Below are 22467 nucleotides of genomic sequence, written 5' to 3' on the forward strand. Positions count from 1 at the left end.
ACACATGCAGTTTCGTGAGAAATCTAGGCTGGAACTTGCTTTGTTCATCCTGATCTCCCTCCCTTGCTTAATTAAACTGTCATCATGCCCAGAGTCCCCCCACCGCCAGCCTGCATGTTCCACAGCATTGTGCCAGCCGGTCCCAAATTGTGGTCCTTTCCACAGTCCAGCTCAGGCCTCCCTCTAGACTCAGTCCTCCCTCTCAACCCTCAAAGGACGCATCATCAGATGTTGCCTTGAAGAGTCACTTGACTCATGTCTTGACACGCCAGAAAGTTCAAAGGCATCTGGACAGGGGCCAGCTCAGCCCTTTTCCTGCTCCCACTTACACGGAAGTGCATTGCTGTTACTCAGAGAAAAAAATTTTTTAACACGGATTAAAATGTTTTCATTGTGTGTATTTGTTTTTTTCCCAGGTTTAGTGTAATTGACAAATACAATTGTAGGATACACAAAGTGTTTATAGTGGTGATGTATATATGCATCGTGAAAGGATTCCTCCCATCTAGTTAGTTAATGCATCCATCACCAATACTGACTTTTTTTTTTTAAGACTTTTATTTTAAGTAATCTTTACACCCAATGTAGGGCTTGAACCTGCAACCCCAAGGTCGAGACTCACACACTCTACCAAGTGAGCCAGCCAGGCACCCTAACCGATGCTGACTTTTAAAAAGACTGTGAGAATTCAATCTTTTCACATCTTATGTTGTCATGAAGAAGAGTTACAAGGTTGACCACCGTGACCAGAATTAGACTTCATAAAATTGAATTCTGGAACAACTGGATGCTGGAGTTAATAGAGAAGGGACTTCCTCGGCTTGGTTCTCTGCCAGGTGACTTGGGGTTTCATCAACTATGTGTTTTCTCGGGCAGTGTATCTTTATTGAAAATTTAAGAACTGTGTAGCGATTCCACTGCAAGGAGAAACTGCACTTTGAAAACACGGTTATTACAAATTATACTATTATATTTTTATTTTTATTCAGAGAGAGAGAGCAAGCAGCAGAGAGGGGCAGAAGGAGAGAGAGAATCTTAAGCAGGTTGCAGGCTCAGTGTGGAGCTGGAGGGGTGGAGGGCTCTATGCCACAAACCTGGGATCATGACCTGAGCAGAAATCAAGGGTCAGATGCTCAACTGACTGAGCCACCCAGACTCCCACAAATTATACTATTAATAGATTTCTGAAAGCCTCAGTTTCCCTTAAGGATTTTTTTTTTTTTTTAATGGTGCTCAAGTGAAAGCCTTTTACGTGATTATGGATTGGATCGGTGGCAAGGTTAACTGTAAAATCAAAAGCCATTGTCAAGGCCAAGAAATCCTCAGCCAATAATGGATGCATGCGGGATAACTGGATGGAATCCCAGAAGAGCTCCTATCTCTCTGATTTTATTTCATTTTAGAACAGCACAGAGGTCTGCCGAGGGCTTTCAAGTGAGGTGAGTGGGGCTCCATTTTTAAGCTCTGCTGCAAAGAGTGGAACCTTCCGCAGGATGCTCCCTTCTCTGTGCTTTAGGCCTACGGTCTGGGGTCTGATCCTCGTTCTGCCCCTGATCAGCTAGCTGTATACGCGTGAACAAGTTATTTCATTTCCTTGTGATTGTTTCCTCATCTTAACAATGGATCATTCTAATGTCCACTTCATAATCTTGTTTTATTCGAGGAGATTTTTACCTCGAAAGCACTTAGAATAGCTCTTGTAAGAACACTTCGGTGTTTCATAACTAGAAGTTATGGCTGTCACTAACACTAATATTACTATTACAGTTTCCTGCGGGGTTGTTGAGAAGGTTAAATGCAAGCACACTCACCAGGACGGGCTACTTACTTTGCAGAAACCAGTACAAAATGAAAATACAGGGGCCTGTGTTCCAAAATCGTTAAGAAGTCCAAGGCTGGAAAAGCCAAACATTCAACCAAGCACGGGACCCTGCTGAGCATAGGGCCTGTACAAGCGCCCAGGCTGCACGCCCCGGAAGCCGGCCTTGGAAGGAGCACAGCGTCTGCACACAGCAGGTGCTACATAAACGCTCTTCACCTTTGTGTCAGCATCCTCCCACACATCCGGCGCGCCAGCGCCGTAACGTTGACCATACCACCGACCACTCGTTGTCACTTGTGCCTGCCCGGCGGAAGGACAAGACCTGGAATCACGCCCGTGGGGCAGCCCCACGGCGAAGACCCGGGACCCCCAGCCTTTTGGCGAGTGTCTGCCGCTCAACCAAGCCCAGGCCAGACGGGGCCGCCAGGGCCTCCCAGGCCGCCGCAGGACGCAGTCCGCAGGATCTGGGTCTGTCCCGCGGCCCCGAACCGCATCTCTGAGGCCGCAGCCCCGCCCGCCTCCAGGGCCCGCGAGCGCCGCGGGCCCTCGTTTGCTAGTTGCCCGAGGAGACGCGCGCGCACGCGCACCCGCACCCTGCGCTCCGCGACGCCTGCGCTCCGAGCGCGCCATGAGCCGCGGCCGCTCCTCCGGCTCCAGGCGCCTGGACCCGGCCGGTCACGCCGCCCGCAGCGCCTCGTCGCCCGCGCCCGAGGTACGGTCCCAGCCCGCCGGCCGCGCGCGGGGGTGGCCCCGGGCGGCCTCCCCGAACGCCGCAGAGCACCCGGGGGTGAACGGCCGCGGGGCGCCTGGGCGCTCACATTTGCAAACTTCTTCCCAGGGCATGGGTGCATCGTGGAGGGTCCGGCCCCGCCTTGGTAGTGGACTGGAACTGCCCGCGGCTGGCTGGGTAATTTTAGGAAGTTATGGGCGGGTCGTGAGTTTGTGAAGCGCGTCTGAGCTTTAGGTGGTACCAGTTTGCTTCTCTGTGTTTAAACGGATGAAATTCTAAAGACCGCTCCTGTCGACCCTCCCCGACCCCCGCCCTCTTCGTTCATTTAACTTCCACTGCTTGCCTAGTGAGAAGTGATTCAGAGCAGTTTCTTCAAGCTCTGGTGTGGTAGAATTAATGACGGTCCTGAGCAAAGTTGCTGGCCTTTTCGTTGCTAATCACCCTGTAAACAACCATTAAGTCGTCCTTGGATCTATGTATTCAATTACTCTCAGGAGGTACTTAAGCACAGGGGACTTTGGGGCATCAGATGTGCAGTAACGCACGCACAAACGCGCACACACACGAAGTTAGGGCTGGCTCAGCCCGGGTTATCTCCTTTTCACCTGGCATTAGGGTCATAGTGTGTTAGGCATAGGTGTTAGGCATAGTGTGTTGCCAGGGACGGTGGAGGCATTGTGTTCAGCTGAATTGCTAACCTGAGAGGTGTCCTCAGCCTAACCCTACTGACCACAGAAATTCCTCTGGCGGGGGCACTCTTAGATTCAAAAATGGGGTGGATTCTCCAACATGTTATAGGAATTCTTCTAATACTCAGCACCTTTGAATGCTGCTTTACATCTGACCTATATTTCGACTTCTCTGATTCTTGGCTTCTTGTGGAAAATCAGTAACATATTGTACAAATAAAACTAATTTTTTTCCACTTGACATTTTATCCCAATATGGTATCCTCTGTGAATTAAGTATGTTAGTCCGTGCATAAGTATGTAGCCTTTTTTTTTTTTATTATTATTTATATTTGTTCGGAAACACGATTGAAAGTACGTTGTAGACGTTATGGCCCTTCATCCCTGAATATTCTAGTAGGTATCTCCTAAGAGAAACACATTCTCTGACCGAAATACATTGATCATATTGAGGGTGTTTGACATCGCTACAGTAATTTTATCTAATATATGCTATCTACAAAAATTTTGCCAATTGTCCCAATAATGCCATTTACTGCAGCACACTTTTTCATTATCATGCATTGTATTTAGTTATGTGTCTTTAGTCTCTGTAAACCTTGAAGAGTTCCCCAATCTTTTTGGCTTTGATGATACTGATATTTTTACAGAGTCTAGGTCACTTGTCTTGTAGGAAAAGTTTGTCTGGTTGTTTTTCGTTAGATTTTTGGTAGAAGAACTCTGAAGTGATGTGTTTCAGTGCATCACACCGGGATGTACATGAGGTCACTTCGTCCCACTTTTGGTGGTCCTGATTGGTGGTGTTTGTCAGAGTTTTCCACTGTGAAAGTGAAAAAACAGCTTTAGCAATAAATAAGTGATCATATTGCATAGTCTTCTTGGTTCATATTGAGATTTTAAGGATAAATTTATCTGCCTACACAAAGGAAAATTTTTACCAAGCCTTTTAATTGACCTGAAAGACGTAAATTTTATTGAGACTAAAAGTAGAAGCAGAAAGATCAGGATTTGTTACAGTTAATTTGTCAGTTTGCTAAATACTTCATCTGTGACAGTCGTATAACTCGGGTAGGTAAGGCAAGAATTTCCCATTGTATAGATGTCGAAATGGCTTGCTCAATTAGCAGCTGAGGTGGCCGGGACTTAAATATCCTGCTTTTGACAGTTTAGTAGTACTTTTCCTACTACACCATCATGCACTGAAAAACAGACTAAATACAATAGTATGCAACTGTATGAGGAAGGAGAATACTGCCAAGGCTGAAGGTATTAGTTTTGAGTTCAGGCAGTTCTGATTATATCACTTATTACCTGTGATGCCATGAGCAAGAGAATTCCTTACGTCTCTAAACTTGAGTTTCTTCATCTGAAGCACGGTACCAGAGTATTTACCACATAGGATAGTTTTGGGATTTCACAGTTAATATATTTGATGCATCCAACAGAGTGACAGAATAAGTGCTTATTAATATGAGCCATTCTTATTCTATATAGCTTTTGGAATTGGCCTTGGCATCTGTATCACTACTGTCATCACCGATACCTCCATTAATGCCTCAGTCACCACCTCAACAATCAGTAATTAAAGATCTGTGTGAGATACTGAGGGTAAAAAAAATGGATATGAGGGATGCCTGGGTGGCTCAGTCGGTTAAGTTTCCAACTTCAGCTCAGGTTGTGATCTCGTGGCTTGTGAGTTCTAGCCCCACGTCGGGCTCTGTGCTGACAGCTCAGAGCCTGCAGCCTGCTTCAGCTTCTGTGTCTCCCTCTTTCTCTGTGCCCTTTCCTCACTGGTGCTTTGTCTCTCTTCCCCCGTCAACATAAATAAACATTAAAAACAATTTAAAAATGAATTTGACAGTCTTTGCTCTCAATGAAGACTCAAGAGTTCATAATCAAGAGAAACAGACACAAAAACAGTGATTTCTGTTGGTATCACCCACGAACCAAATTTAATGCTGCATTTTTCTCAAGTTGGGTTTACCTCTAATGAAATCATCATCAGAGCTTTACTAGGTTAGAGAATGTGATGAATACCAAGAGTGATATTGTGTGACTTGAAGTATAACAGCTCAAGCATGGAAGACAGAAACATGCTTTGGGGAAATTTACAAATACAACTTTAAGCAGAACAGTGTAACTTTGCCATGCATTTGAAATAAGGCATGGGAGCTGAAAAATGTTACCAAATTATTAAAATGATGCCAGTCAGCAAAAAGCTATAGCAATCATTTGGTAAAAAGTGATTGGATGTGGTATGAGAGGCCACAGACATATGGTGGCTTTGCTTGGCCAGTGTTTTCACGTACCTAGAAGACCTGAACCAAAGTTACGGCTCCAGCACATGCTGCTGTGGGGAATTTGAGCAAGTTTCTTTCCTCTCTGTAAAACAGATTAATTAGAATAACTGTCTGATGGGGTTGTTGAAGAAAATGTAAATAGCAACACAGGTTACCTACAGCATTAGGTCCTCAAAGCAAAGGACTTGGAACTGGTCAAGTATAATTATGAAGGAAGTAAAGTCAGTTTTCCCTTTATTTCTCCAGTATTTCCACTTTTTTTTAATATTAAAAATTTTAAAAAATGTTTATTTTATTTTATTTTTTTATAAATTTTTTTTAACGTTTATTCATTTTTGAGACAGAGAGAGACAGAGCATGAATGGGGGAAGGTCATAGAGAGAGCGAGACAGAATCTGAAACGGGCTCCAGGCTCCGAGCTGTCAGCACAGAGCCTGACGTGGGGCTCGAACTCACGGACTGTGAGATCACGACCTGAGCCGAAGTCGGACGCCCAACCGACTGAGCCACCCAGGCACCCCAAAAAATGTTTATTTTTTGAAAGAGAGGGAGACAAAGCACGAGCTGGGGTGGGGGAGAGAGAAAGGGAGACACAGAATCGGAAGCAGGCTCCAGGCTCTGAGCTGTCAGCACAGAGCCTGATGCGGGGCTGGAACTCACGAACTGTGAGCTCATAACCTGAGCCAAAGTCGGGTGCTTAACTGACTGAGCCACTCAGGTACCCCTCCACTATTTCCACTTTAAAAAAAAAATTTTTTTTAATGTCTATTTTTGAGAGAGAGAGAGAGAGAGAGAGAGACAGAGACAGAGACAGAGTGTGAGCAAGGGAGCGGCAGAGAGAGAGGGAGACAGAGGATCCAAGGCAGTGTCTGCACTGTCAGCACAGAGCTTGATGCGGGGCTCAAACTCACAAATTGTGAGATCATGACCTGAGCCAAAGTTGGATGCTTAACTGAGCCACCTAGACCCCCCTATGAAAGACATATAAACAAAAGTACATGGAAAAGTTGAAAACAGAGTCTATAAAAAAATTTATCAGGCAAAAAATAAGCAAGAGAAAGCTGATTAGATATTATGTACAAAATACTTTTAAGGCAAAAATGTACTACTAGAGGTAAAGGGAGTCACTATAATGATATAAATTATATCACTGTCTCACAATAATAAAAGTTTTCATTCAACAGGAAGTTGTAAGAATTATAAAATGTATATGCAGTAACATGGCATCAAAACTTAGCATTCAAATATGTAAAACAAATACTGACAGAAGCAAAAATCTCTAAGGAGATATAGACAAATCCAAACTAGAGTAGAATTTTTCCCACATACCTCTGTTACCAGCTGAAATATCAACCAGGCAGAAATTGGTAAGAGAGCTATTAAAGGGCACCAGGGTGGCTCGGTTGAGTGATGGACTCTTGATTTCGGCTCAGGCAATGATCTCAGCTCAGGTCATGATCTTGCATTTTGTGGGTTCTAGCCCTACGATGGGCTCTGTGCTGACAACTTGGAGCCTGCTTGGAATTCTCTCTCTTCTTTCCTTTCTCTCTCTCAAAATAAATACACTTAAAAAAAAAAAAGGTAAATGATGACAATCTGATCATGAGAAAACATTAGACACACCCACCATCTGTATATCTAGTTTTATTTTAACTACAACACTTAGTTTCTTCTGTTATCTAATCATTCTTTGACCACCTGGCTTTAGAATGCTGCATGAGAGAGAGCATTCAAAGGACAGGTAGGAGAGCTTTCTGAACACCAAACAGCAAGTTTTTCTTTGCGTGTTTTTAAATGTGTGTGTATTTACTTAATGTTACCAAATACAAAGTGATGTATGTTTGAAACAGTAGTGAGTGCTCCTTGGTTTTGCACTTGAATTACGTTGACTAATTATAAAGACTTACTTTTTCTGCGTTCAAGGACAACTTAAACATTTTTAATTGAGAAAGGGAGTAGCACTTGCTGCCCCGGGAATTCTTTATGCTGTGTACTTTACCCAAGGTTGTTTTTCTTTGTTTTGCTTCCAATTTTTTCCCCCCTTTTAAAAATTGGCACTTTGGTGCCTTTGATCTAAGGTAGAGGACTTCAGAGGCATTGCTGACGAGGACCATACATACTCTTTCTTACCGATACCAGCATAACTACCAATTATGGCTGCTCTATCTACGTTTGGATAGTGCTTGAATAAAATATCTTAAATATTGCTTATAAAAACAAATATATGAATTTTATTTCTGAGTGACTGAGTAACTTCCTTTGCATTGAATTAACTCTGTGATTTCCCTCTTGAATCTTCCCTGTTCACTTTGTACAGAAATGCGTTTTCAGCATACTCGGGTCATTATAGCCTAACCTCAGGGTCAGTGCAAAGGGGAACAACTTTCAGACTGGACTGTAATTGTCACATTTCCCTAAGTCTCTTCCACTTCAGGGTAAAAGAAATGGAGAATTCTAGTGGAGAATACCAAAAAGGAAGTCTTGATGTTGACATCTTGTGAATGTTGGAAGTAAGCAAAAATGAGAAGTTGGGAGGAAATCTGAACCAGAAATAATCTGCTTAGTGAATCATGCATTGTGTTAGTTGCCTACTTGGCAACTACCCATTGAGTCCCAAGCTCTCTGTTAGGCACAGAAGATACAGAGATTCTTTCCTTTAGCAGCTATAGAGAGGGTGTATTTTTTTTTTTCTTAAAAAATTTTTTTTTAATTTTTATTTTTGAGAGAGAGAGAGAGAGAGAGCGAGCATGGGGGAGGAACAGATAGAGAAGGAGATACAGGATCCAAAGCAGTCTCCAAGCTATGAGCTATCAGCACAGAGCCTGATATGGGGCTCAAACCCACAAACTGAGATCATGACCTGAGCCGAAGTTGGACGCTTAAAGCAGGCGCTGTTTTAGATATGGCCCCACTTTTATAAAACTTATATTCTTGTGCAGGGAAATAGATAACAAAAAAAGTAAAAAAGTAGATAAGGTGATTTATGGTAAAACAAAAAACAGAATGCTAAATGCTTTAACAAGAAAATAAAGCAGGATAAACAGGATCAAAATTGGCTGGGGTGAAAGGATGGTTAGGGAGAGCTCCCCAAGGAGATGATGTCTGTGCTGAGTTGTGAATGACCCCAGGAAGGAATGTTCTCAGAAATCACAAGGCCCTTAGGCAGGAATGAGAGCAATGCGTTTAAAAAGAGCACAGCTTGGGGCGCCTGGGTGGCTCAGTCGGTTAAGTGTCCGACTTCGGCTCAGGTCATGATCTCACAGTCCGTGAGTTCGAGCCCCGCGTCGGGCTCTGTGCTGACAGCTCAGAGCCCGGAGCCTGCTTCACATTCTGTGTCTCCCTCTCTGTCTGCCCCTTCCCTGCTCATACTCTGTCTCTCTCTGTCGCAAAAATCAATAAACATAAAATATAAATTAAAAAAAATAAATTAAAAAAAAAAGAGCACAGCTTGTAGAATGTCCCTGATTTGGGGTATGTCCAGTGTTTCCTCATCATTGATTCAGCCTAATCATATTTGGAATTTATGGTAATTCTCTATGAGGGATGTGTTTCTCAGTGTATCATGTTAGGAGCTGTATGTCAGTTTATCTTGTTATTGATGTTATGAAAGTTAAAGGAAGGCTGAGAACCTGTTACAGATCAAACAGACGGAAGGTGGTTGACAACACAGGTAATGTAGTCATAGCTGCTCCAAGGAACAGTATTGAGGCGATTAGTGAATAATTATGGTGTCATTGGTAAATTCCTTATATTCACTGTTTTTTAAAGTTTATTTTTTGAGAAAGAGAGAGAGAGCATACAGGGAGAGAGAGAGAGAGAGAGAGAGAGAGAGAATCCCAGGCAGGCTCTGCACCATCAGCCCAGACCCTGACGTGGGGCTCGAACTCACAAACCATGAGGTCATGACCTGAGCCTAAATGAAAAGTCTGATGCTTTTGGGATGAGCACTGGGTGTTGTATGGAAACCAGTTTGACAATAAATTTCATATATTGAAAAAAAAAAAAGAAAAGTCTGATGCTTAACCGACTGAGCCACTCAGGCACCCCATAAATTTGACTATTTTATGCAAAGGACTATTCTTGTGCTTAGGAGATACATGCTGAAGTATTTGGGGTGAAGGGCCATGATGTTGGCAAATTACCCATGAATTAGCAATCATAACTGTAATAAACACATAGAGTAAGGAATAAGTCAAATGTGGCAAAATGTTCTCAGTTGGTGAATCCAAGTGAAGCATGTACTTGGATTTATTGGATTATTCTTGCAATAAAACTTAAAAAAGCGTGTGCCTGCAACAAATGGAGTTACAACAGAAAAACCCTGTTTCCAGCTATTGGTCTCACAGTGTAGTTATGTAAACAATAAATGGTAATATGTAGAAGTTCAGAAAAGGGTGGACGAAAGGGTTCCTGGAGTAAAAGGGTGCCTGGGCTCAGGTAAGGATGTAGCAGGAAATACAAACAAACAATCACACAGGGTGCTCTTGGGGACCAGTGGCAAGGATGGAGGTGGGCAAGCTTTGCTGCTGGAGGTGGTGGGGAGATGATGTTGTCTTTGAAGTGCCAGCAGGACCTGCGGGTGATGGTCAGTAGACTGTTGGGAATGGGAATCTCTAGCTCCGGGTGCAGATTTGGGAACCATCAGACACCGGAAGTTGTTGAAATCTCAGAAGGGCAGGAAGTTGGTCAGAGAGGGTATCTCCAGTGACAGAGGGTTGAGGACAGAAGCCCAGAGAATACCCAGGTAAAGAGTGGTGGAGGAGGATGAGCTACCAGAGGGACTGAGAGGGGAGGGCCAGGTAAATCAGAGGAGGGAGTGATGCAGAGGAGAGGTGAGGGAGATAGGAGTAAGGAGAGTTCAAGGAGAGTGTGCTCTGTGTGGCACATTGCCAAAGGGAGGTCAAGTCAGGTGAGGGGGAAAAGTGTTCCCTGGACTTGGTAGTCAGGGAAATCTTCTTGTAGGAAGTGAATTTTTTTTTTAAGGTTATGTATTTATTGAGAGAGAGGATCTCAAGCAGGCACCATGCTGTCAGCCCAGAGCCCGACTCAGGGCTCAATCCCACGAACCGTGAGATCATGACTTGAGCTGGAGATGAAATCAAGAGTCAGATGCTTAACCAACTGAGCCTCACAGGTGCTCCCCAGGAAGTGAATTTTAAGCTCAGCTTCGGAAGGTAAGATTCAGGGAGGCAAATGATGGAGGGTGATGGTGGCGGATAAGTCTTCTTCACAGCACAAAGCATAGGTGACAGCAAGGGGAGAGGAGGACGCAAAGTCCACTCAGGCGACTGCAGAAGGCCAGTGTGGCTGGAGTGTGGTTGGAGGAGACAGTGAGGTGAGAACAGTCATGGGCAGTAATGCTGGTGAAGTAGGCAAGGGTCAGATCGTACAAAACGTTTTATAAGAGTTTGGATTTTGTCCTAAAAGTGAGGGACACTACTGGAGAATTTGAAGTCTTGGGATATATTATTGAACATTTCTGCATTTTGCAAAGATCCATTTAGGGGGCACCTGGCTGGCTCAGTCAGTAGAGCATGTGACTCTTGATCTTAGGGTCCAGAGTTCAAGCTCCATGTTGGGCCAGAGCTTACTTAAAAAACAAAACAAAACAAAACAAAAAAACAAATAAAAAGATCCCTTTGGCCACAAATGGACTAGCACCTTGGTGTGGGGTGAGGGTGGGGATAAATCTCAGGCTGGGGAGACCCTCTGGAGGCTGTTGTGGTAATCTAGACTTGCACAGTAGGTATGCAGGTTGAAAGTGAATAGTTATTTAGGTTTGAGAATCAAGACAGAGATGTTGGAACTAGTTGGAGAGAGAGATTGTAAAGCATGGGTTTCTGGCTCACAGAACTGGGTGGGTGTTGGCTGCTGCTATTCACCGAGATGCAGAAAGAACAGGTTGGGGGAAAATAGCATGAGTTCAGTGTTAGACATGTTAGGTGGGAGGTGTCTGTGTGCTATCCAGATTATATCCGTTGGGCAGTTAGATGGAGATCCTGAACCTAATAGAGAGGTGTTGGGTGGGGATTGTCATATATTTGGGGCTCATAAGCACATGGATGGTTTGTGAAGTCACAAATAAAGGAAGGCCAGAGAAATAAGAGGTTTTCTAGGGAGAAAATGAGGAGGAATTTTTAAATTAACATTGAATTTGACCATGTGATGATTGAAGGGGAGTAGATAGGAAAACCGAAAGGATCCAAGGGAATAAATTCTTCCTGTTATAGGCACCTATTAAGAAATTGTTTACTCATCAATTTATTCATTTATTGAGCAAATATTTGTTAACCTCAGAAGAATATTAACCATGGAGTAAGGAGACCTGGATATTATTGACTCTGAAATGAGCTGACTTTGTTATCTTGAGCACATCACTTAATCACTCCTAGTCTGGTTTCTTTATGTCCATTTCCACTACAAGTTTTCTAAGAAATATTAATAAACGAATCATAACTTCCAAAATATTTTATAATAGAAACATATATAAAACAGTAAGTTAGAACTTATGGCATAAGTCAGCCCCAGAATTTGCTAAAGGTGAGACCTTATGAATGTGTCCTCTTTGGTGTATTAATACTTGATCTGGGCTTTTCACTCAAGACAGTAGACTGTGCACACGTGCTTATGTCCATTGCTTCTCTGAACCTCATTAAAAGAGAAGAAAAATAAAAAATGGCATCACTTGCCAACAGTGCTGGGAATAAGACCAGAATTTTTTTTTTTTTTTTGACTGTTCTGGAAAATTACAAAGGCACTGGCGTCATCAGGTAAATCAGTGACAGAAAAGGCAGCCAATGGAGGTAGAACTGTTCTTTCCAGAGACCTCTGGAAGCTTCCATGCTTGGAATTGCCAGATACGGATATGGATTAGGAAGTAGGAAGAAATCAGGAAGAAATAATTGATGAATGGAAACGTGGACCAACTAGTTCAGTCCCCATGGCCCCACAACTGCTTATACTTTGAATTCACCCGTTCCAGTCTGTGCAATTCAACTTGGAACCTGTTGTGCACTGAATGTTTGTGTCGCTCTCAAATTCACATGTTGAATACACAGTGAATTCACAAACTGAATACCCAGTTTGATGGTGTTTGGAGATGAGGCCATCAGAAGGGTAATTGGGTTTGGATGAGGTCATGAGGCTGGGCCCCCATGATGGGATTAGTGTCCTTATAAGAAGAGGAAGAGACTGGAGCTCTCTCTGCACTGTGAGGACATTGTGAGAAGATGGCTATCTGCGAGCTAGGAAGGGAGTTCTCACCAGGAGCCAAATCAGCTGGCACCTTGATCTTGGACTTCTCATCCTCCAGAACTGTGAGGTATAAACATCTGTAGTTGAAGCCACAGTCTGTGGTGTTTTGTTACGGCAGCCCAGGCAACCAGGAGTCAGTCTTTGCTAAAGTTAGCCTCACACCCAGCACTCCCCACTTCAGGCCACGGCCTTCCAAACAAATATGAAGTGTTATTATGATGGTACACAATGGATGGTGTTTTCAGGGCAGAAACTTTCTTTATAGGCAGGTTTCTCACAACATTTATCCCGGGGCGCCTGGGTGGCGCAGTCGGTTAAGCGTCCGACTTCAGCCAGGTCACGATCTCGCGGTCCGTGAGTTCGAGCCCCGCGTCAGGCTCTGGGCCGATGGCTCGGAGCCTGGAGCCTGCTTCCGATTCTGTGTCTCCCTCTCTCTCTGCCCCTCCCCCGTTCATGCTCTGTCTGTCTCTGTCCCAAAAATAAATAAAAAACGTTGAAAAAAAAAAAAAATTAAAAAAAAAAAAAAAACATTTATCCCTAAAGCTTAAGTGTATTAACCTGTGCCTTAAAGAAGTTCTCTGGAGAAATAGTTTCTGCTGCTCAGATTTATACATCCTGGGCAATACCTAGTTACTCTGTTTCTATTGTTTTCTTGTTCACATATCAGGATTTTTTTTTAGTTTTAACTTTTTTTTTTTTTTGTATTTAGCAGAGGATAGATAGCTCTCTTCGTGAGTTCCTGAAGTACAGATACTACATAGGTAGTGAGTATGAAGTTTGTATCTTTAGGTGGGCAAAGATGTTTTCTAATAAGTTGGCTTAATCCAGGAGACACTGTTTCCTCTCTTTAGAAGAAAAATACCATCTTGTCAATTCAAAGGAATTTATTCCAATTGTTTTCCTCACTCCCTCTTTCCCGTAGGTGAGCTCAGTTTCTGCAGGTGGGGATGGGTGTGGTTTTGAATATCTTGGCACTGGGGGAGGAGCATTTGGGCTGAAGACCATCCTTTGCCTTCTCAGCTCCCGCTTCCCTTGGGGACTTGGGCATGAGTCTCTGTTGATTCCCTGGGCTTTGCTCTGGCTTCTGAAGGTCCAGCTGTGTGGCGTGTTTTTGCTTTCCTTGGAAAAATGGGAAATGAAGGTACGGTCTTCCTTCCCTGCTTGAGGAGTGAGTGCAGGAGGCGGGGCTGCCCTGGGACCCCAAGGGCACAGCAATCTATCATTGTTACTCATCCCACTCCCAGGAGCTAAGCAGCCTCACAGGGCTGGCTGTGCAGCTGACGTTCATCTCCATGGGCAACACTGTGGGAACCTAGGGAGTTGGCTGGTGTTTTTATTATTCTCCCCACTCATCTCAGGTGTCAGGTCTCGAGAGGGTGGGCAACATCTAAGCGCTGGTATGTCTCCTTCTTCCACGAACTGGAGCCACACGTCCCCTTCCAGGTGGGAAAATGATTCTCCAGCCTGGTCTGTTCTCTCCTCTACAGCTCACAGGGATAAATTTTGTGCTGTGAATCCTCAGGGCTTCATTATTTATATGCAAAGCCATGCTTTTGAAATTTTAAATGATTCTCTTTCAGAAAGCCCAGTTCTGAAAATCTGGAGCATTATAGCTCTTGAAAGCCTCTGTGCATCCTCTAGACGTGAACTTGAGCGACATGCCCATGGGCCCACCCATGGGCAGTATCTATTCACACAGTATACTCTAAGTAATGGAATGAGTTGACTTGATGGAATTATCTAGAATCGACAATTAGAATTTTAGGGAATAGCTGCCAAAGCAATGATTATGGTTTTGGCCACATTGGCTGTTAAATTTTTTGTTTATTTGTTTTTTTTTTTTTCCTGATAGTAATTAACCAAGTATTTTTAGTCTTTTTTGGTTCATGATTTTAAAATCATGCCATCTGGGTAGAGAACAATGCTTGTACTCCTGTTCATGAAGGCAGATGGGTAGGCTGGCACTTCCTTGAAAGCAATATTAAAGTTATTTCAGTGTATCCAAGTTTATGACATCAGGGAGATGAAACTGTAGAAACACTGCCTAGAAAGCATTGATGAGTAATAGAAGAGGTAATACTAAGAGATGGGTAATCTTAATGGGTATCTTAAAATTGCTTGCTCCTTCTGTAGGTTGACACGAACTGCTGAGTATTGAAATGAAGTCCCACAAGAATTAAGGCTCCTCATGACAATTCTTGGTGTTAGGGAATTGCTCTTTTGGAAGATGGTATAAATTATATCTCAAGTCCCTTGTAAGGGAAATATTTCTGTTTGAATAAACAACTTATTCACGTTTGCAGGACACTACTCAGCATAGGAGCTAAAACAATACACCTTGAAACCCTTTTTCAATTTAAAATAATTTATTAAGTGTTTTATAACAGACAGAGTGAAAAATCCCATTGGGAAGAGTTCCGGAATCTTTAACATGTGAAAAGATGTGTGTAAGATAATGATAAATAAAATATCCCATCAGGTTGTCAACAGAGATTTTTGTCTCCACCATTTCTCTCGCAGAAGCGATTCCATATGTGACTGTGTTTTCAAATCCGCATTCGTTAGCCTTGACAGCCACACCCAGTATGTCACATGGAGCTCTATCCAATGAATGCTGAAAAACTGCTTGCACTCAGAATACTGCCCGAAGTTCATTAATTTGCCTGTGATTTTCCTTGCATCCAGCCCAGAGAAGTTATCTTGCTGACATAAACAGATTTAAAAAAACTTCGTAGAACTTTATGTTGAACTAAACTCCTAGCTTCTAAATGGACTGGACCTGACCTGTACAACATTTATGAACTTGTAGATAGCAGAACGTATCTTCTAAAAAGTAATTGGAAAGTTTATGAATTTATTAAAGTTATATTCTTTGAGCTTAACCTTATTATGAAAAGGCATCTCATTACTATAGTGAAGAGATTTTCAGACAGCAATATTGGGAGTGCGAAAATAATTCAGTTTAGGGAGAAATGATTGCTTCAACATTTAACCAGATATAGATTGAACCATATATGTTCCATATATGGAACAACGTGGGCTTTGGAGTCAGACAGCCTTGGTTTTGAACATGTACACAGCCATTCATTCCATCCCTTATTCATTCTATAGTATTTAACTGATACCCAGTTACTGGGGACACAGTGGTAAACAAAACAGGTGTTTTACTGCCTCTGTGGACCTCATAGTCTAATGGGGGAAGTAGGTAGGAAATAAATAATCTTATAATTAAATAATAGTTACAACTGGTGATTACATGAAGGCTAAGTGCTGGGTGCCATGAAATCAAATACCACAAGGAGTAATTTAGATTGAGGCTCAGAAGCCCAATTGGAGGACTGGAAGCCGGCCATAATGTGGTTGGGTATAGCGAACCAGAGTAAGAGAGGTTGAGGGAGAAGGGTAGGGAGGGGGAGGAGAGGAGCCAGAAAAATGAAGCTGTAAGGTTTGATCAAAATTTTTATCCTTTTTGAATCTAAATTTATTTTTTATAGAATGTGGACAGTAGTAACTGCTTCATGTAATTGCTCTCAGAATTCAATAGCATTATACTTAAGTAATGCTTAATACAGACCTAGCATATAAGTATTTACTACCTAGTGGCTATAAATAATAATAATAATACCCTCATGGAGTTTAAATTTAGGTGGGGTGATAATATCCATCTTAAGAATGGAAATAAGAGGGGCTGGTAGTTGCTTAAAGAGCTTCAGGGAAAAGTTCCACATTTATGCTAATTTTAGAAATGAGTTGTTTATTACAGTCACATCTGAGGGAAAAAGGAAAACAAAACATCTTACTGTTTTCTAATTAATGAGTGAATTTAAGTGACATATCAGCGAGGTTACAGAATATAGATACTGAAGTTATAGATAGTTGATGAATGTAATTTCCTGTAATATACATCTAGTATATAAAACCTTGAGATCAAGCTTGGCTGTTTCTCAGGGACTGACAAGCTTCTGAAGGCAGGATGAGTTAAAGAAATAATTGCAAACTTACTAGTTAAGATATTTTCATAACAAGATTCAGAAAGATTACAAATTAAGTAGGAATGGACCTTCATCCTAACAAGGATTAACACATAATTTTGGTTCCTTCAAGATAAGCATTTAAAAATATTTTATACTTTTCTCCTTATCTAATAATATGTGGATGGATAATTCATGGCCTTTCCTCCCCAGTGTATCTTGGTCAACTATCTCCTCTCGTCTCCAGCTTCTTCTAAAGCTCATGTCTCTGTTCTAGGTTGGTCTCTAGCCAAGGCTAATTAAAAAAAATAAGAGATTTACTACTTTCTATTTTTATAAAAAGTGAGTGAAATTCCACCTAAACTTCTTCTAAGGGGCCATTGTTTAGCCCTAGTAAAGTGTTATTATAAATCAGTAAATAAGTTCATCTAGGTATTTTTTTTTTTGTATTTTTATTTAATTTATTTTTTAAAAATTTACATCCAAGTTAGTTAGCATATAGTGCAACAATGATTTCAGGAGTAGATTCCTTAATGCCCTTACCCATTTGGCCCACTCCCACTCCCACAACCCCTCCAGTAACCCTCTGTTCTCCATATGTAAGAGTCTCTTATGTTTCATCCCCCTCCCTGTTTTTATGTTATTTTTGCTTCCCTTCCCTTATGTTCATCTGTTTTGTTTCTTAAAATCCTCATGTGAATGAAGTCATATGATAATTGTCTTTCTCTAATTTCACTTAGCATAATACCCTCTAGTTCCATCCACGTAGTTGCAAATGGCAAGATTTCATTCTTTTTGATTGCTGACTAATACTCCATTGTATATATATACCACATCTTCTTTATCCATTTCATCCATCGATGGACATTTGGGGTCTTTCCATACTTCGGCTATTGTTGATAGTGCTGCTATGAACATGGGGGTGCATGTGTCCCTTTGAAACAGCATACCTGTATCCCTTGGATAAATATCTAGTAGTACAATTGCTGGGTCATAGGGTAGTTCTATTTTAAATTTTTCAAGGAACCTCCATACTGTTGTCTAGAGTGGCTGCACCAGTTTGCATTCCCACCAGCAGTGCAAAAGAGATCCTCTTTCTCCACATCCTCGCCAACATCTGTTGTTACCTGAGTTGTTAATGTTAGCTGTTCTGACAGGTGTGAGATGGTATTCTCATTGTGGTTTTGATTTGTATTTCCCTGATGATGAGTGATGTGGAGCATTTTTTCATGTGTCTGTTGGCCCTCTGAATGTCTTCTTTGGAGAAGTGTCTATTCATGTCTTTTGCCCATTTCTTCACTGGATTATTTGTTTTTTGGGTGTTGAGTTTGATAAGTTCTCTATAGATTTTGGATACTAACCCTTTATCTGATATGTCATTTGCAAATATCTTCTCCCATCCTGTCAGTTGCCTTTTAGTTTTGCTGATTGTTCCCTTTGCTGTGCAGAAGTTTTTATTTTGATGAGATCCCAATAGTTCATTTTTGCTTTTGTTTCCCTTGCCTCTGGAGACGTGTTGAGTAAGAAGTTGCGGTAGTCAAGGTCAAAGAGGTTTTTGCCTGCTTTCTCCTCAAGGATTTTGATGGCTTCCTGTCTTACATTTAGGTCTCTCATCCATCTTGAGTTTATTTTTGTGTCTGGTGTAAGAAAGTGGTCCAGGTTCATTTTTCTGCATGTTGCCGTCCAGTTTTCCCAGCACCACTTGCTGAAGAGACTGTCTTTATTCTATTGGATCTTCTTTCCTGCTTTGTCAAAGATTAGTTGCCCATATGTTTGTGGGTCCATTTCTGGGTTCTCTATTCCATTGATCTGAGTGTCTGTTCTCATGCCAGTACCATACTGTCTTGATGACTACAGCTTTGTAATACGTCTTGAAGTCTGGGATTGTGATGCCTCCTGCTTTGATTTTCCTTTTCCAAGATTGTTTTGACTATTTGGGGTCTTTTCTGGTTCCATACAAATTTTAGGATTATTTGTTCTAGCTCTGTGAAGAATGCTGGTGTTATTTTGATAGGTATTGCATGGAATATGCAGATTGCTTTGGGTAGTATTGACATTTTAACAATATGGAGCATGGAATATTTTTCCATTTTTTGGTGTCTTTAATTTCTTTCATAAGCTTCCTATAGTTTTCAGTGTATAGATTTTTCACCTCTTTGGCTAGATTTATTCCTAGGTATTTTATGGTTTCTGGTGTCATCTAGGTATTTTTATGTTTGATAGGCTACCCTTAGAGATGTGAACAAAGAGAAGAAGCCTTGCCTTTCTCTTTGTCCATTTACTCCTCCATCCATTCATTTATTCAACAGATATTGAGTAGATATCCATTCAGTAGACATTTATGGAGGTGTTCATCATATCCTAGGAAAGGTACATGGTGCTAGGGATACAAATATAATTGATTTCTAGATTCTGCCTTGAAACCCACAACCTTGTAGCCAAATCATTCATTCATTCATTCATTTATTAATACTGTATATGTATTTCACAAGTGCCTACTCTGTGCCTGGCACTGTTGTAGACACTGGGGACGCAGTGCTGAAAAACAGACATAGGGTCTGCCCTGGTGGAGCTTTCTTTCAAGTGGTGTACCTAAAAATGAGTGTAGAAGGTAAGGGCTCTGTTCCCCAAACTGGCCTGGTGGCTGTGTGGGGTGCACAAAATTATTTAGGAGAGTTTTAGGAAGAAAATATTTCAATTTTTATTTATCTTAATCTCATTTTACTTTATTTATATTTTGTGTATATTTGGTAATGTACTTAATCTGTATAGTACTTTGTATCATTTATGTGTAATAAATATTTAAATTTGTTCCATCAGTTCATACTGATAGGTTGCATAAACAAAAACATTTGCAGACCCCCGGAGGAAAGCATGGATTTAGCATTAGATAGCCTTACAAGTTTGAAGTCAGTTTCCATCACTCGATATTTGCGGGTCCTTGGGCAGGCCAGAGCTCTGCATCCTTTGTCAGAAGTGTTGTCAGGATTGACTGCAATAGTGTTAGCGGAGTGCTCATATTGTGTCTGTTTATATCAAGTCCTCAACAAAGTGATAACTGATGTTACCATTGTTATTATTCATGTGATAAATAAATGCAGGCATCTTCAAAGTGATACAGAAACATCTGAGAAGGAACTAGTTAAGCTGTCACCCTAGTGCCATGAAACTATTATAATAGATAATTGCTGGGAATATAAGTTGGTGCTACTTCATACGCAGTATGTACCCAAATCCTTAAATTTGTAATTTACATTGACCCAATTATTTTCCTTCCAGGAATTTATCCTAAATTATCCTAAGGGAACAATCAGAAATTCTAACAGATTTATAATAGTGACAGATAGGAGAGAGAACTAAATGCCCAGATAAAAAATAGTCAGGTTTAATTACAACTTTATGATGGAATATTGTGCAGCTTTTAGTATTTTTATTTTTTATTTACCTTTTTAATGTTTTATTTATTTTTGAGAGAGAGAGAGAGAGATAGAGAGAGAGAGACAGAGTGTGAGCAGGGGAAGGGAAGAGAGAAAGGGAGACACAGAATCAGAAGCAGGCTCCAGGCTCTGAGCTGTGCACAGAGCCTGATGCAGGGCTCGAACCCACGGGCCGGACCATGAGATCATGACCTGAGCTGAAGTCAGACACTTACCTGACTGAGCCACCCAGGTGCCCCCAGCTTTTAATATTTTTAAAGAATACTTGGGGAAACATTAATATTTAGTGATGGATGTAGGATACAAAATTACAGTTTTAGTGTAATCCCAATTACATTTTTTTTTTTAAAAGCACACAGTTTAATTAAATGGTGTTGGGAAAACTAGACAGCTACATGCAAAGGAATGAAACCAGACCACTTTCTTACACCATACACAAAAATAAACTCCAAATGGATAAAAGACCTACAGGTAAGACTTGAATCCATAAAACTTCTAAAAGTAAACATAGGTAGTAATCTCTTGGACATCGGCCTTAGCTACATATTTATGGATATGTCTCTGCAGGCACAAGAAACAAAAGCAAAAATAAACTATTGAGACTACACCAGATTAAGCTCCCGTACAGCAAAGGAAACTACTAACAAAATGAAAAAGCAACCTACTAAAAGGGAGAAGATATTTTTAAATGACATATTGGTTAAAAGGTTAGCATCCAAAATATATAAAGAACTCATACAACTCAACACCAAAAAAACAAATAATCTAATTAAGAAATGGGCAGAAGACATACAGATATTTCTCCAAAGAAGACACACAGATGGCCAACAGACACATGAAAAGATGCTCAGCATCACTCTTCATCAGGGAACTGCAAATCAAAACTACAAGAAGATCACTTCACACCTGTCAGAATGGCTAAAATAAAAAATACAAAAAACCCACAAGTGTTAGCAAGGATGTGGAGCAAAGGAAACTCTCTTGTACTGTTGGTGGGAATATAAATTGGTGCAGCCACTGTGGAAAACAGTATGAAGGTTACTCAAGAAATTAAAAATAGAACTACCCTATGACCTAGGAATCACACTACTGGGTATTTACCCAAAGAATACAAAAACACGAATTCAAAAGGATATATGCACCCCTGTGTTTATTGCAGCATTATTTATAATAGCCAAATTATAGAAGCAGCCCGAGTGTCTATTGATAGATGAATGGATAAAGAAGATGTGGTACATATAAAGTGGGATATTATTCAGCCATCAAAAAGAATGAAATCTTGACACTTGCAACAATATAGATGGAGCTAGAAAATATAGCACTAAGTATGTCAGAGAAAAACAGATACCTTATGATTTCACTCATATGCAGAATTTAAGAAACAAAACAATCAATGGAAAAAAAAGAGAGACAAACTAAAAAAGAGTCTCTTAATTATAGAGAACAAACAGATGGTCACCAGAGGGTAGGTGGGTGGGGGATGGGGATGGGTGAAATGGGTGCAGGGCATTAACCAAACACTTATTGTGGAGCGCCTGGCTGGCTCAGTTGGTGGAGCATGTGACTCTTGATCTCAGGTTGTGAGGTCAAGCCCCATATTGAGTGTAGAGATCGCTTAAAATTAAAATCTAAAACAAACAAAAGAGTATACCAGGAGCACCTGGGTGGCTCAGTCAGTTAAATGTCCGACTTTGGCTCAGGTCATGATCTCACGGTTCGTGACTTCAAACTCTGCATCGGGCTCTCTGCTGTCAGTGCAGAGCTTGCTTCGGATCCTCTGTCTCCCTCTCTCTTCTTCTCCGCACTCTCTCTTTCTCTCTCTGCCCCTCCCTAGCTCACATGCACTCCCTCTCTCTTTCTCAAAGATGAATAAACATTAAAACATTTTTTTGAACATTTATTCATCTTTGAGAGTGAGAGAGACAGAGCATGAGTGGGGCAGGGGCAGAGAGAGGGAGACACAGAATCCGAAGCAGGCTTCAGGCTCTGAGCTGTCAGCAAAGAGCCTGATGCGGGGCTTGAACTCATTAACTGTGAGATCATGACCTGAGCCGAAGTTGGATGCTTAACTGACTGAGCCACCCAGGCGCCCCAAATAAATAAACATTTTTTTAAAAAATTAAAAAAAAAGTGTACTTACCATGCTGAGCGTTGAGTAATGTATAGAATTGTTGAATCACTATATTGTACACTTGAAACTAATATAATACTGTCTATTAACTATACTGGAATAAAAAATAAAGAAAAACCCCTTCTAATTCAAT

General features: G+C 41.4%; 1 protein-coding gene and 1 long non-coding RNA gene across 7 annotated transcripts in view; both read left to right on the forward strand.

Moving 5' to 3' along the window:
- Positions 1 to 1637: 1637 nt before the first annotated feature.
- Positions 1638 to 22467, forward strand: part of CCDC170 (coiled-coil domain containing 170) — a 105595-nt gene continuing 84765 nt past the window's right edge. For 2 of the 6 annotated variants that reach the window (XM_058735665.1, XM_058735668.1), the window contains exon 1: positions 1638 to 2534. In XM_058735665.1, the coding sequence (XP_058591648.1) occupies positions 2451 to 2534 (84 nt within the window). In that variant the 5' untranslated portion in view covers positions 1638 to 2450. Of the gene's footprint in view, positions 2535 to 13543; positions 13937 to 22467 lie in introns of those variants that run through there. The other 4 variants (XM_058735664.1, XM_058735666.1, XM_058735663.1 and 1 more) reach the window with 3 other exon arrangements.
- LOC131515053 (uncharacterized) lies at positions 13943 to 21846 on the forward strand. Its single transcript, XR_009263406.1, has 2 exons — positions 13943 to 20435; positions 20556 to 21846. It is a non-coding gene; the product is annotated as an uncharacterized LOC131515053 (long non-coding RNA).

The sequence above is a fragment of the Neofelis nebulosa genome, chromosome 6, assembly GCF_028018385.1.
Source record: "Neofelis nebulosa isolate mNeoNeb1 chromosome 6, mNeoNeb1.pri, whole genome shotgun sequence".
In the NCBI taxonomy this organism is placed as follows: Eukaryota; Metazoa; Chordata; class Mammalia; order Carnivora; family Felidae; genus Neofelis; species Neofelis nebulosa.